This window comes from Salmo trutta, chromosome 38 (genome assembly GCF_901001165.1).
Source record: "Salmo trutta chromosome 38, fSalTru1.1, whole genome shotgun sequence".
NCBI classification, from domain to species: Eukaryota; Metazoa; Chordata; class Actinopteri; order Salmoniformes; family Salmonidae; genus Salmo; species Salmo trutta.
This window is the reverse complement of record NC_042994.1, coordinates 34,274,922-34,290,801: the sequence shown is the minus strand read 5'-3', so window position 1 is coordinate 34,290,801 and position 15,880 is coordinate 34,274,922. Positions and strand designations below refer to the sequence as shown.

Below are 15,880 nucleotides of genomic sequence, written 5' to 3'. Positions count from 1 at the left end.
GTGAAATTAAAAAATAGAATCTTAACTTTATTGACAACACCCAAATGGATACTGTCATTAACACGGTTCTTCAATAATTACACATAATTCATAATACTGTAGCAAACATTATATTAAGCGGGACATTCAAATGAGCCTTACAATTATAATCCAAAGTAGTGTGAAATGCACTCATCATCAACCTGGAAATGGAGGTTACTCCCCTGAGTTTCCCCCATTCACATTCAGAATACATTGTGAAAAACTAAAATCTTTGCTCACCATTTTTGCTCCAGGCAGATATACTACATCCTCATTACCAGATATACTACATCCATAACTAGTGGTTTCCTCATTACCAGATATACTACATCCATAACTAGTGGTTTCCTCATTACCAGATATACTACATCCATAACTAGTGGTTTCCTCATTACCAGATATACTACATCCATAACTAGTGGTTTCCTCATTAGAATGGAGGAGTTTCTACAACCAAATTGCGTGTGCATCGCTGCAATTTTAGCAAACACAGAAAGGGGCCTATATTGGAGGCCAAAAGTCATCTGGCTCACTGCTGGTCTTGACTGTCTTAAGATAGTCTTGGCAAATGTTGTACAACTTCATGGGTACTTTCTGGTCATCCCTTTTTACCTCAAATAAACAGTGGATTTCTGCTGTTGTGGGCATTTAACCATCTGTATGACTTTGTTGTTCACACAGGAGAGAGACGGGACTATCGTGGATCCTCTGGGGAACCTCAACAACCTCATGATGCTGAAGAGGCAGAGAAGAGTCTCTCCAGATCAGAACACCTCAAGAAACACCTGCAGAGACCCACAGGGAAGAAATCTCACTGCTGCTCTGACTGTGGGAAAAGATTCACCTCATCAGTAAAACTTAAAATACATCAAAGAATTCACACTGAAGAGAAACCTTTTGGCTGTACTCAATGTGGGAAGAGTTTTACCAAGTCAAGAAGGCTGATATCACATCAGAGAACACACACAGGAGAGAAACCTTTTGGCTGTACTCAATGTGGGAAGAGTTTTTTTCGTTCTAGCTGCCTGAAGAGACACCAGAAAACACACACAGGAGAGAAACCTTTTAGCTGTAATCAATGTGGGAAGAGTTTTACCCAGTCAAGAAGCCTGATATCACATCAGAGAACAAACACAGGAGAGAAACCTTTTAGCTGTACTCAATGTGGGAAGAGTTTTTTTAGTTCTAGCTGTCTGAAGAAACATCAGAAAACACACACAGGAGAGAAAGCTTTTAGCTGTAATCAATGTGGAAGGAGTTATGCCCTGTCATGTAACCTGATATCACATCAGAGAACACACACAGGAGAGAAACCTTTTGGCTGTACTCAATGTGGGAAGAGTTTTTTTCGTTCTAGCTGTCTGAAGAGACACCAGAAAACACACACAGGAGAGAAACCTTTTAGCTGTACTCAATGTGGAAAGAGTTTTACCCAGTCAAGAAGCCTGATATCACATCAGAGAACACACACAGGAGAGAAACGAGAGAAACCATATAGCTGTACTCAATGTGGGAAGAGTTTTTTTCATTCTAGCCATCTGAAGGTACACCATAGAACACACACAGGAGATAAATCATATAGCTGTACTCAATGTGGGAAGAGTTTTTTTTGTTCTGGCAGTCTGAAGGTACACCATAGAACACACACAGGAGAGAAACCTTTTAGCTGTGATCAATGTGGGAAGAGTTTTACTACATCAAGCACTCTGACTGTACACCAGAGAACACACACAGGAGAGAAACCTTATAGCTGTACTGAATGTGGGAAGAGTTTTACTACATCAAGCACTCTGACTGTACACCAGAGAACACACACAGGAGAGAAAACTTATAGCTGTACTGAATGTGGGAAGAGTTTTACTCAGTCAAACAGCCTGGTATCACATCAGAGAACACACACAGGAGAGAAACCTTATAGCTGTGATCAATGTGGGAAGAGATACTCTAGTAAAAGCCTTCTGATTAAACATCAGAAAATACATGAAGGAGTTGTTTCATGATATCAATGAATTAATGTCACAATGTAGAATGTTTTAACATTGTAGTAGGAGTATTTTAATAATGTCACAATGTAGAACCCTAAACGTTTGTCCCCTGTTCTATTGATTTCAACATGATATGGACATTAGCCTCAGGTGGAAAATCCAGGCTCTGAAATGGAAGAGTACAATTTATGTGATTTAACAAAAAGTGACTAACAAAAAAAGAGTTGTGTTACACTTTCCGCATTGACGACCCACTTTAATCAAATGCAACACTTCAAAATGTTTAGGTTTTCAATATATCACCAACTGTTTCTGCTTATTGGTTATTGATTTGGACACGTTAAAACTGTGTTTTGACATTGCACTATTCTCATTTAGCAAAATGTAATTGAAAAGACGTTGAAAATAAGACTATGCCCGAGGTCCAATATATGTTCGGTTGTAGTTGAAAGTGAAAGTTGAAAAGAGGTCTTTTCTGGTCGTTTTTTCAATGACTTGAAAACAGCTTCATTTCAACGTACTTGCAGCCTATACACATGGACACAGTACAATAAATTGGTCTACAATCAATTTTATTAACAATCCTACATCACTCCAGTATTTCTTTACAACATTCAAGTGCTAATTGTCTTTATTCCACTACTGAAGAAGCATGACTCAAATCACCTCATATTTATAAAAAATAAAATAAAAATGTACAATTTTTTTTTTTAATGAAATATATGTATTCGCTACTGTAAGTCGCTCTGGATAAGAGCGTCTGCTAAATGACTAAAATGTAAAATGTAAAAAATTTCAAACATTCAGCCTGACAAAATCAGATTTTTTAAATTATTTCATGCCTCACCATTAGGTTCATTATTGTCAATATGTATTAACAAAGGGGTGTACATTTGGTTTTGATATTTCATATTTACAATTCATGTAATACTTATTCATGCAACCAACTGACCATTTTTGGGTATAACTATATTGACATTGTTATCCTGCTTTTAGAATATCAGGAGTCATTCTCAGATGTGCCAACCCAAATGTACTAGAGCATGACATTGGGGACTGAGCCCCGTTCCAACAACATGCCTATCTAGTGAACCCTGAAAAGAGAGAGAAGCTCTGCAGTGAGGTGGAAAGTTACTACGGATATTGCAGGAGTTTCCTCTTGAAATCAGACATGTCTGTGGTAAGGACAACTTGGTTTCTGATTGTCTCAAGGGTGGGCAGTCAAAAAGATTTGTGTTTTGCGTTTAACCAGTGTGTTACCATGGATCGCAATTTATTTTGACACGTTTTTCCGTGTTGGAGATTAGTTTTATCCCTTATTCTTTTCTGTATGTTTTTGAAACTGCACTGTTGGATCGGGGCTCGTAAGTCAGCATTTCACTGTTAGGTCTACAGGTCTACACCTGTTGTATTCGGCACACGTGACTCATACAATTTGATTTGAGTTTATTTTTGGGTTTTGTGAGTTTTAGGAAAGATGAGAGTTCTAGAAGCTAGTGAGTTTTAGGAAGATGAGAGTTCTAGTAGCTAGTGAGTTTTAGGAAGATGAGAGTTCTAGAAGCTAGTGAGTTTTAGGAAGATGAGAGTTCTAGAAGCTAGTGAGTTTTAGGAAGATGAGAGTTCTAGTAGCTAGTGAGTTTTAGGAAGATGAGAGTTCTAGAAGCTAGTGAGTTTTAGGAAGATGAGAGTTCTAGTAGCTAGTGAGTTTTAGGAAGATGAGAGTTCTAGTAGCTAGTGGGGGAAAATATTTTTTTCTTGATGACAGCCAGTAGACACCATGTTTATATTTGTGAAGGTGAAGCATTGTAGTTGATTATAATGTGAAATGGAAGTTGTTTTCTGTTGGTGGTGAGCAAACTTGTCCAGCAAAAATATAGGATATATTTGTTGTCTTAAAGGGGAAGGTGTTACAGGCTTTGGTTTTTCCATTTATATTTTGAGGTTGGACTTTAGCACGTCTAGCTCGTTAGCACGTTTAGCTCGTTAGCACGTCTAGCTCGTTAGCACGTCTAGCTAGTTAGCACGTCTAGCTCGTTAGCACATCTAGCTCGTTAGCACGTCTAGCTCGTTAGCACGTAGGACGCACTGATTGGTGTCACCTCGTTAGTCAGTATGTGTTACACCTGTGCTGGCTTGTCCATCTCGTTAGTGGGAAGGTGTTTCACCTGAGCTGGTCCAGGTTCTATTTAAGAGTGTCTGGCCCAGTGCTCCAGTTGTCTTGATAGATGTGGAGAGTCAACACCTTTAGTTGCTCCACCTTTTTGGTTTGCTTCCTGTCTTTAAGTTTGGTGTGGGTTTTTCTTTTGTTTTCCTCTTCTTGGGCAGATTTAGTGGGTCTCATGGTGGGTGTCTTTTAGGTCCCAGTTGTTGTTACTAGTCAACTTCCAGAGCCCCTCCTAAAAAAACAAGCTTATATTTTGGGTTGGATATTGCATCCAATTAATATGTTAATCAACGGAATTTCCTTAGGGTGCCAATTAGTCTTTAAGTTGTTAATTTACTTTTTTATTCTCTTATGTTTGTGTACTAAATATTTGTTTTTCTCCCCTGTGAAACCATTGTGTTGCATCCATGTCTGAAATGTGCTGTATAAATAAAGCTTGATTTGATTTGAACATATTGCAAAACAAATTAACCCAATGACTGACCAATCAACAGACTCTTGCAAAACCAATGAACAAATATGTGCAAAAGCAACACATCTTGGTCCATATTAGTATGAAAAACAGTATAAATTCAGTATATCTTCCACTGTCAAAATAGTGCAAATGGTATGCATGTTTTGTATCACTTTCAACCAACCCAGTTCATTTGTTGAAAATGAAAAATGTTGAACTCAACAATACATCAGAGGATATTATGTTGAAAAGGATTCAACTACTGAAAACTGAAACAAACAAATGGATCAAACAGATCAATCCCACTTTTCCAGCCTGCTGAAGGAGTGGTGGAGTGGTAAACACCACCCCCGGCTCTACCAGGGGCTTGAGGTGGTCTCCCACAGTTCTGCTTATGTCATGTTCTGTGGCCTTGCTGTTCCATTTCTTGACTGCCCCTGCAACACAGAAACACATTTAGTCATATTATATAAAACACTCACAGTAATGGATATGGAGCATCTATGGCCTCAGTTACACCTGGCACCTAAATGTGACTTCTGTCATCCGATCACTCCAAGCTGCATTAGGTTCAGATCTACCAGGATGGGCCTTTGACATAGTCTGGATGCAGTCAGGCCACTGAATATAAATAAGCAATGTAAAGAGATGGGGTGAATGAGGGGAAAAATAAATTTTACACAAATTACCTTCATAATAACAAAGAACAAATGTGTGTCTGAGGGGAAATTAACTTTCATACAGCCAGAAGGCGTGAGAAATTACACCAATATCAGTGGACAATTTGCACTAATGTAAATAAACATAGATGATGGAACATATTCCCTTTTGCTGACGTGATGAACCGCTAAGGGGACATAAATATTTACCATCTAAACCATGTGTGACCTCTCACCTCTCTGGCTGTAGAAGTTGCTGCGTCATGTTTTGGGAGCCAATGCCAGATGGTGTCCTTGTCCATGAGCCTCCTTAGTGGCTCACACACTTCAGAGAGCCGCGGTAGGAACTTGGCCAGGTAGGTGACGAATCCGACGAAGCGCTGCACTGCCTTCACGTCAGATGGGTGGGGCATTTCCAAGACAGCCTTCACTTTTTCAGGATCCGCCTTCAATCCAGTGGAGGACAAGATGTGCCCATGAAAGTGGACCTCTGGCACTTTAAACTGAAGCTTTTTTATGCTTAGCCTTAGCTTGACCTGTCTGCATCTGACCATCAGGGCCAGCAGCTTGGCGTCATGGTCACATTCTGCCTCCTCATCACTGTCCCCACACTACGAGGATGTCATCTGCTATGGGTTCCACGCCACTGAGTCCCATCAACAGCTCATGCTGTTTCCGCTGATACACCTCTGGAGCCACGGAGACACCAAACGGGAGCTTCAACCACCTCTTCCTGCCCCAGGGTGTCCAAAAGGTGGTCATGTAGCTGCTGGGCTCGTCAAGCTTGCACTGCAGGAAGGCATCTCTGGCGTCCACGAGCGTGAAGACTCTGGCCTTTGGGAGCTTGTAAAGAACATCCTCCAATGTGGGCATAATGTAATGTGAGCGTCTCAGAGCCCGGTTGAGGTGTTTAGGATCAATGCATATCCGTAGCTTGTCTGGTTTCTTGACGATGACCATATTACTTATCCAGTCTGTAGGCTCGGTGACGGATATCATGTGGCCATCTGCGTCGTATTTGTCAAGCTGAGCCTTTGTAGCTGCATTCATGGCCACTGGTACATTGCGGGGTGCACACTGGACAGGCTGGATTGCTGCGTCCAACTCAAAGTGGACTTCGCCGGGAACTGACTCGACCGGTGCGTTGAAGACATCACTGTAGGGTACTTGCTCAGGAGTGTCTCCTTGCCCAGCCTGGACATTGTCTATAATGTTAAGATCAGCTGGGATGGTGAAGTTAATAAGTCCAAGGCGCTCGCATGTAGAACCTGACAGTAATGGCTGTTGACTAGCCTCAACTATGTCAAACTCAAGGGTATGTTTCTGGCCATGTAAAACACACTCTGTCACAAACAGGCCTAAAGAGGTCATGAACTGTCCTGAATACAGTTTCAGCTTGGCGCTACTCTGTGTGAGTTTGTCTCTGGGCGCGAGCCTCCTTTTGTCTTTAAGGCTCATAACGTTACACGTGGCCCCTGAATCTAGCTGGCATTGCTGTGGTTTATTATTAAGTAGCAGAGTGACAAACCACTTTTGTCCTTTTGCCCTCACTGCCCCTATGCACTCGCTAGCATATACATCCTCTGTGCTGTTGTTCCCTTCATCTGTGTTTGTTTCAATGGAGTGCACTTTACCCTCCTCTTGCTTTTCATGCAGGCCCTTGCGAAGTGATTAGCTGGACCACAGGATTTGCATATTTTTCCATAGGCTGGGCAGTGTTCTTTTCCTCGTCCATGAGAAATGCCACAATATCGGCACGTATTGGGGTTGTCTGCTGCAGAGTTGGCTGTAGTATTAGCATTAGCTGTGGCAAAGGGGAATTTCCTTACTGGCTGCCTGAATGTAGCATTGACATTGTCCATATGTTGTCTTTCTAGCTCCATGCACCTTATCCGTATATCAGTAAGCTCTGCTGCACGGCATGTCTCCACCGCCAAGACCAGCGTCAGGTCACGTTCTCTCAGCAAACGTCTGCGGGTGCCCTCATCAGTTATGCCAAGCAGTATCTTATCTCTGATCAGTTCATCTCTTAAAGCACCATAGTCACATGTAGCTGCCTTTTCCCTTAGCCTAGTGACAAAGCTGACAATGGACTCCCCGTCCTTCTGTTTGCAACAACCGAAAACATAACACTCGTAGATAACGTTCTTTGCTGGCTTGAAGTAATGTTCAAGAGCATCAAGAATAGCTGTAGCGTTACCTTGCTGAGCTGCTGTTAGGTTCCGGTTGTATTTGTATACGTGTCGGCATTCAGTTCCCATTATAGTCCTCAAAGTGGCAGCCACTACCTCATCGTCCTTTTCGTGAAGTCCCGTTGCTAGTGCATAGTCCTCCCATTCACCTCTAAACGTATCCCAGTTTGTGCTCCAGACTCCGCTGAGCTTCATAACGGCGGGAGGGGGAATGTTCGCTGCCATGTCTAATCGGTGCTAACAACACTGAAGCTAACTAGCAAACTCACTCTAGCTAAGGACAATTCCGGCGTCCCGCGAAGTTTTACTCAAATAAGCATTTTTCAGGGGGTAAACCAGAACAGGTGGCTCTAATTTGCGGAAAGCATGGTTAGTTATCCGACTCTGACACCATGTTTGAATGTTAAATGACGAGACAGAGGCATGGATGCGAGTAACCAGTCTTGTTCAGTATATTGCAATACATCCGGGTATTTCAAGCACACCGGTAAAAACACTGGAGTTGCAGTAATTAACATTTACCAACAGATGGCATCACTGTGCCATCTTACACCCATAACAGATGCGACAACAGTTAAAAAGGTTAAGTTGGGTTGATGTTTGGCTCTGAATATGTCTCGAAATCATTTATTATAATAATATAACATACTAATAATGAATAACGAAGACAATGACGGTTTTCTGTGAATATCTTCCATAACGTTACTATAGTTAATGAAGGTAAATATTAGAAAGCCGGGTTTGACCGTCGGCGTTGTATGAGCTACAGTACAGTACCGTTAGCTAGCTAGCTAACGTTATGTCCTAACTAGGCACAACTAGGTTTGGATTATTTCCTCAACTATATTCTTTACCATATATTGTATATCGTTTCCATAAAGCCAACATGGCTTTACACTCATTAACGTAAGTTTCCAATCTAGAGCAGTTCTCACTTTTGTGATTATGAACTAGCTAACGTTAGCTTCGTTAACTAACTAACTAACTAAGGACGTTATATGTACAATACTATCCCATTTTGGAAACGTTACATGGATAATACTATCCCATTTTGGAAACGTGACATGTACAATACTATCCCATTTTGGAGACGTTACATGTACAATACTATCCCATTTTGGAGACATTACATGTACAATACTATTCCATTTTGGAAACGTTACATGTACAATGCTATCCCATTTTGGAAACGTGACATGTCCGCCCCCTTGTGGAGGGAAATTAATATCTTAGATGGTAGCTGTAGATGGGATTCAAATGCATAATGGTATTAATACAGTGTCTAGACTACCTCTTTTGTATAAATGCCCTTCAGAATCCCAACACAGTATTGCCACGCAGCAAAATGTTGCATATAATATATAACACTTACTCTTACTCTTGTGTTGCTGACTTGTTGCACCCTCGACAACTACTATGATTATTATTATTTGACCATGCTGGTCATTTATGAACATTTGAATATCTTGGCCATGTTCTGTTATAATATCCACCCGGCACAGCCAGAAGAGGACTGGCCACCCCTCATAGCCTGTTTCCTCTCTAGGTTTCTTCCTAGGTTTTGGCCTTTCTAGGGAGTTTTTCCTAGCCACCGTGCTTCTACACCTGTATTGCTTGCTGTTTGGGGTTTTAGGCTGGGTTTCTGTACAGCACTTTGAGATTTCAGCTGATGTAAGAAGGGCTTTATAAATAAATTAGATTTGATTTGATACAGATCTCTGTGAGCAACTATAGATCTCTGAGAGGAACTATACATTTACATTTAAGTCATTTAGCAGATGCTCTTATCCAGAGCGACTTACAAATTGGTGCATTCACCTTATGATATCCGGTGGAACAACCACTTTACAATAGAACATCTAAATCTTTTTAGGGGGGGGGGGGTTAGAAGGATTACTTTATCCTATCCTAGGTATTCCTTAAAGAGGTGGGGTTTCAGGTGTCTCCGGAAGGTGGTGATTGACTCCGCTGTCCTGGCGTCGTGAGGGAGCTTGTTCCACCATTGGGGTGCCAGAGCAGCAAACAGTTTTGACTGGGCTGAGCGGGAACTGTGCTTCCGCAGAGGTAGGGGGGCCAGCAGGCCAGAGGTGGATGAACACAGTGCCCTCGTTTGGGTGTAGGGACTGATCAGAGCCTTAAGGTACGGAGGTGCCATTCCCCTCACAGCTCCGTAGGCAAGCACCATGGTCTTGTAGTGGATGCGAGCTTCAACTGGAAGCCAGTGGAGTGAGTGGAGGAGCGGGGTGACGTGAGAGAACTTGGGGAGGTTGAACACCAGACGGGCTGCGGCGTTCTGGATGAGTTGTAAGGGTTTAATGGCACAGGCAGGGAGCCCAGCCAACAGCGAGTTGCAGTAATCCAGACAAGAGATGACAAGTGCCTGGATTAGGACCTGCGCCGCTTCCTGTGTGAGGCAGGGTCGTACTCTGCGAATGTTGTAGAGCATGAACCTACAGGATCGGGTCACCGCCTTGATGTTAGCGGAGAACGACAGGGTGTTGTCCAGGGTCCCGTCAAGGTTCTTAGCACTCTGGGAGGAGGACACAATGGAGTTGTCAACCGTGATGGCGAGATCATGGAACGGGCAGTCCTTCCCCGGGAGGAAAAGCAGCTCCGTCTTGCCGAGGTTCAGCTTGAGGTGGTGATCCGTCATCCACACTGATTTGTCTGCCAGACATGCAGAGATGCGATTCGCCACCTGGTTATCAGAAGGGGGAAAGGAGAAGATTAATTGTGTGTCATCTGCATAGCAATGATAGGAGAGACTATGTGAGGATATGACAGAGCCAAGTGACTTGGTGTATAGCGAGAATAGGAGAGGGCCGAGAACTGAGCCCTGGGGGACACCAGTGGTGAGAGCACGTGGTGCGGAGACAGATTCTCGCCACGCCACCTGGTAGGAGCAACCTGTCAGGTAGGACGCAATCCAAGAGTGGTCCGCGCCGGAGATGCCCAACTCGGAGAGGGTGGAGAGGAGGATCTGGTGGTTCACAGTATCAAAGGCAGCAGATATGTCTAAAAGGATGAGAGCAGAGGAGAGAGAGTTAGCTTTAGCAGTGCGGAGAGCCTCCGTGACACAGAGAAGAGCAGTCTCAGTTGAATGCCCAGTCTTGAAACCTGACTGATTTGGATCAAGAAGGTCATTCTGAGAGAGATTGCAAGAGAGCTGGCCAAGGACGGCACGCTCAAGAGTTTTGGAGAGAAAAGAAAGAAGGGATGCTGGTCTGTAGTTGTTGACATCGGAGGGATCGAGTGTAGGTTTTTTGAGAAGGGGTGCAACTCTCGCTCTCTTGAGGACGGAAGGGACATATCCAGTGGTCAAGGATGAGTTGATGAACGAGGTGAGGTAAGGGAGAAGGTCTCCGGGAATGGTCTGGAGGAGAGAGGGGGGGGATAGGGTCAAGCGGGCAGGTTGTTGGGCGGCCGGCCATCACAAGTCGCAAGATTTCATCTGGTGATAGAGGGGAGAAAGAGGTCAAAGCATAGGGTAGGGCAATGTGAGCAGGACCAGCGGTGTCGTTTGACTTAACAACCGAGGAGTGGATGTCGTCAACCTTCTTTTCAAAATGGTTGACGAAGTCATCCGCAGAGAGGGAGGGGGGGAGGAGAAGGTAGCAAAGAGCTTCCTAGGGTTAGAGGCAGATGCTTGGAATTTAGAGTGGTAGAAAGTGGCTTTAGCAGCAGAAACAGAGGGAGAAAATGTAGAGAGGAGGGAGTGAAAGGATGCCAGGTCCGCAGGGAGGCTAGTTTTCCTCCATTTCCGCTCGGCTGCCCGAAGCCCTGTTCTGTGAGCTCGCAGTGAGTCGTCGAGCCACGGAGCAGGAGGGAAGGACCGAGCCGGCCGGGAGGATAGGGGACATAGAGAGTCAAAGGATGCAGAAAGGGAGGAGAGGAGGGTTGAGGAGGCAGAATCAGGAGATAGGTTGGAGAAGGATTGAGCAGAGGGAAGAGATGATAGGATGGAAGAGGAGAGAGTAGCGGGAGCGGGAAAGAGAGAGCGAAGGTTGCGACGGCGCAATACCACCCGAGTAGGGGCAGACTGAGAAGTGTTGGAGGAGAGCGAGAGGGAAAAGGATACAAGGTAGTGGTCGGAGACTTGGAGGGGAGTTGCAATGAGATTAGTGGAAGAACAGCATCTAGTAAAGATGAGGTCAAGCGTATTGCCTGCCTTGTGAGTAGGGGGGGAAGGTGAGAGGGTGAGGTCAAAGGAGGAGAGGAGTGGAAAGAAGGAGGCAGAGAGGAATGAGTCAAAGGTAGACATGGGGAGGTTAAAGTCACCCATAACTGTGAGGGGTGAGCCATCCTCAGGAAAGGAACTTATCAAGGCATCAAGGGAACCTGGAGGGCGATAAATGATAAGGATGTTAAGCTTGAATGGGCTGGTAACTGTGACAGCATGGAATTCAAATGAGGAGGTAGACAGATGGGTCAGGGGAGAAAGAGAGAATGTCCACTTGGGAGAGATGAGGATTCCAGTGCCACCCCCCCGCTGGCCAGATGCTTTCGGGGTATGCGAGAACACGTGGTCAGACGAGGAGAGAGCAGTAGGAGTAGCAGTGTTTTCTGTGGTAATCCATGTGTCTGTCAGCGCCAAGAAGTCGAGGGACTGGAGGGTAGCATAGGCTGAGATGAACTCTGCCTTGTTGGCCGCAGACCGGCAGTTCCAGAGGCTGCCGGAGACCTGGAACTCCATGTGGGTTGTGCGCGCAGGGACCACCAGGTTAGAGTGGCAGCAGCCACGCGGTGTGAAGCGTTTGTATGGTCTGTGCAGAGGGGAGAGAACAGGGATAGACAGACGCATAGTAGACAGGCTACAGAAGAGGCTACGCTAATGCAAAGGAGATTGGAATGACAAGTGGACTACACGTCTCGAATGTTCAGAAAGTTAAGCTTACGTTGCAAAAATCTTATTGACTAAAATGATACAGTACTGCTAGCTGGTAAAGTTGGGTAGTGTAGTTGCCTAGGTAACCTCGATAGTTTATCTGTACTACACCTTTATCATGATACAAAGGCAACTATGTAGCTAGCTAACATAACACTAATCAAGACGTTCCTTTGTAATGTATTGAGTTTCTACAGTGCTGCTAGTCGGTAAAGTTGGCTAGCTAGCAGTGGTGTTGACTAAGTTTGACTAGGTTTAGAAAACGGCGTCGCGGCGGACGAAAATAGCTGGCTAGCTAACCTCGAAAATTACTCTAAACTACACAAAGACAGCAAAGACAACTATGTAGCTAGCTAACACTACACTAATCAAATCGTTCCGTTGTAATGTATTAGTTTCTGCAGTGCTACAGTGCTGCTATTGGTAAAGTTGGCTAACTAGCGGCGGCTGTGGAGTTGACTGTTAGGAAAACGGCGCCGCTGCGAGCTGGCTAGCTAACCTCGATAATTTCTCTAAAGTTGGCGGTAAACTACACAATTATCTTTGATACAAAGACAGCAAAGACAACTATGTAGCTAGCTAACACTACACTAATCAAATCGTTCCGTTGTAATGTATTTAGTTTCTACAGTGCTACAGTGCTGCTATTGGTAAAGTAGGCTAGCTAGCAGTGGCTGTGGTGATGACTAGGTTTGGAAAACGGCGTCGCGGCGGACGAAAATAGCTGGCTAGCTAACCTCGATAATTTATCTAAACTACACCACTATCTTTGATACAAAGACAGCAAAGACAGCTATGTAGCTAACATTGCTCAGATCAAACAAATCAAACCGTTGTAATGTAATGAAATGTAATATTACCTGCGGAGCGAAGTACAGCACGACTACTCACTCCAAACCTGGAAGTTTCTATAGATCTCTGAGAGGAACTATAGATCTCTAGAAGGAACTACAGATCTCTGAGAGGAACTATAGATCTCTAGGAGGAACTACAGATCTCTGAGAGGAACTATAGATCTCTGAGAGGAACTACAGATCTCTGAGAGGAACTACAGATCTCTGAGAGGAACTATAGATCTCTGAGAGGAACTATAGATCTCTGAGAGGAACTATAGATCTCTGAGAGGAACTACAGATCTCTGAGAGGAACTATAGATCTCTAGGAGGAACTATAGATCTCTAGGAGGAACTATAGATCTCTGAGAGGAACTATAGATCTCTGAGAGGAACTATAGATCTCTAGGAGGAACTATAGATCTCTAGGAGGAACTATAGATCTCTGAGAGGAACTATAGATCTCTGAGAGGAACTACAGATCTCTAGGAGGAACTATAGATCTCTGTGAGGAACTATAGATCTCTGAGAGGAACTACAGATCTCTAGGAGGAACTATAGATCTCTAGGAGGAACTATAGATCTCTGAGAGGAACTATAGATCTCTAGGAGGAACTATAGATCTCTGGGAGGAACTATAGATCTCTGAGAGGAACTATAGATCTCTGAGAGGAACTATAGATCTCTGAGAGGAACTATAGATCTATAGGAGGAACTATAGATCTCTGAGAGGAACTATAGATCTCTGAGAGGAACTATAGATCTCTGAGAGGAACTATAGATCTATAGGAGGAACTATAGATCTCTGAGAGGAACTATAGATCTCTAGGAGGAACTATAGATCTCTAGGAGGATCTATAGATCTCTGAGAGGAACTATAGATCTCTGAGAGGAACTATAGATCTCTGAGAGGAACTATAGATCTCTGAGAGGAACTATAGATCTCTGAGAGGAACTATAGATCTCTAGGAGGAACTATAGATCTCTAGGAGGAACTATAGATCTCTGAGAGGAACTACAGATCTCTGAGAGGAACTATAGATCTCTAGGAGGAACTACAGATCTCTGAGAGGAACTACAGATCTCTGAGAGGAACTACAGATCTCTGAGAGGAACTATAGATCTCTGAGAGGAACTATAGATCTCTAGGAGGAACTATAGATCTCTGAGAGGAACTACAGATCTCTGAGAGGAACTACAGATCTCTGAGAGGAACTATAGATCTCTGAGAGGAACTATAGATCTCTGAGAGGAACTATAGATCTCTAGGAGGAACTATAGATCTCTGAGAGGAACTATAGATCTCTGAGAGGAACTATAGATCTCTAGGAGGAACTATAGATCTCTAGGAGGAACTATAGATCTCTAGGAGGAACTACAGATCTCTAGGAGGAACTACAGATCTCTAGGAGGAACTATAGATCTCTGAGAGGAACTACAGATCTCTAGGAGGAACTATAGATCTCTGTGAGGAACTATAGATCTCTAGGAGGAACTACAGACCTCTAAGAGGAACTACAGACCTCTAAGAGGAACTATAGATCTCTGAGAGGAACTACAGACCTCTAAGAGGAACTATAGATCTCTGTGAGGAACTATAGATCTCTAGGAGGAACTATAGACCTCTAGGAGGAACTACAGATCTCTAGGAGGAACTATAGATCTCTGAGAGGAACTACAGATCTCTAGGAGGAACTATAGATCTCTGAGAGGAACTATAGATCTATAGGAGGAACTATAGATCTCTGAGAGGAACTATTGATCTATAGGAGGAACTATAGATCTCTAGGAGGAACTATAGATCTCTGAGAGGAACTATAGATCTCTGAGAGGAACTACAGATCTCTGAGAGGAACTACAGATCTATAGGAGGAACTATAGATCTCTAGGAGGAACTATAGATCTCTGAGAGGAACTATAGATCTCTGAGAGGAACTATAGATCTCTAGGAGGAACTATAGATCTCTGAGAGGAACTACAGATCTCTGAGAGGAACTACAGATCTCTGAGAGGAACTATAGATCTCTAGGAGGAACTATAGATCTCTAGGAGGAACTATAGATCTATAGGAGGAACTATAGATCTATAGGAGGAACTATAGACCTCTAGGAGGAACTATATATCTCTAGGAGGAACTACAGATCTCTGAGAGGAACTATAGATCTCTGAGAGGAACTATAGATCTCTGAGAGGAACTATAGATCTCTAGGAGGAACTATAGATCTCTAGGAGGAACTACAGATCTCTGAGAGGAACTATAGATCTCTAGGAGGAACTATAGATCTCTGTGAGGAACTATAGATCTCTGAGAGGAACTATAGATCTCTAGGAGGAACTATAGATCTCTGAGAGGAACTACAGATCTCTAGGAGGAACTATAGATCTCTAGGAGGAACTACAGATCTCTAGGAGGAACTATAGACCTCTAGGAGGAACTATAGATCTCTGAGAGGAACTATAGATCTCTAGGAGGAACTATAGATCTCTGAGAGGAACTATAGATCTCTGAGAGGAACTATAGATCTCTAGGAGGAACTATAGATCTCTAGGAGGAACTACAGATCTCTGTGAGGAACTATAGACCTCTAGGAGGAACTATAGACCTCTAGGAGGAACTATAGATCTCTGAGAGGAACTATAGATCTCTAGGAGGAACTACAGATCTCTGTGAGGAACTATAGACCTCT

The 15,880-nt window shown here is 43.6% G+C and overlaps 1 protein-coding gene across 1 annotated transcript; it reads left to right on the top strand.

Annotated features, from left to right (window-relative positions):
• Positions 1-931: 931 nt before the first annotated feature.
• LOC115178628 (oocyte zinc finger protein XlCOF6-like) lies at positions 932-1,997 on the top strand (the record flags this gene model as incomplete). The annotated part of the gene is made up of 3 exons (XM_029739881.1): positions 932-942; positions 1,127-1,565; positions 1,650-1,997. Coding segments are annotated over exons 1-3 (798 nt in total), but the record flags the coding sequence as incomplete, so codon positions are not given.
• Positions 1,998-15,880: the final 13,883 nt, after the last annotated feature.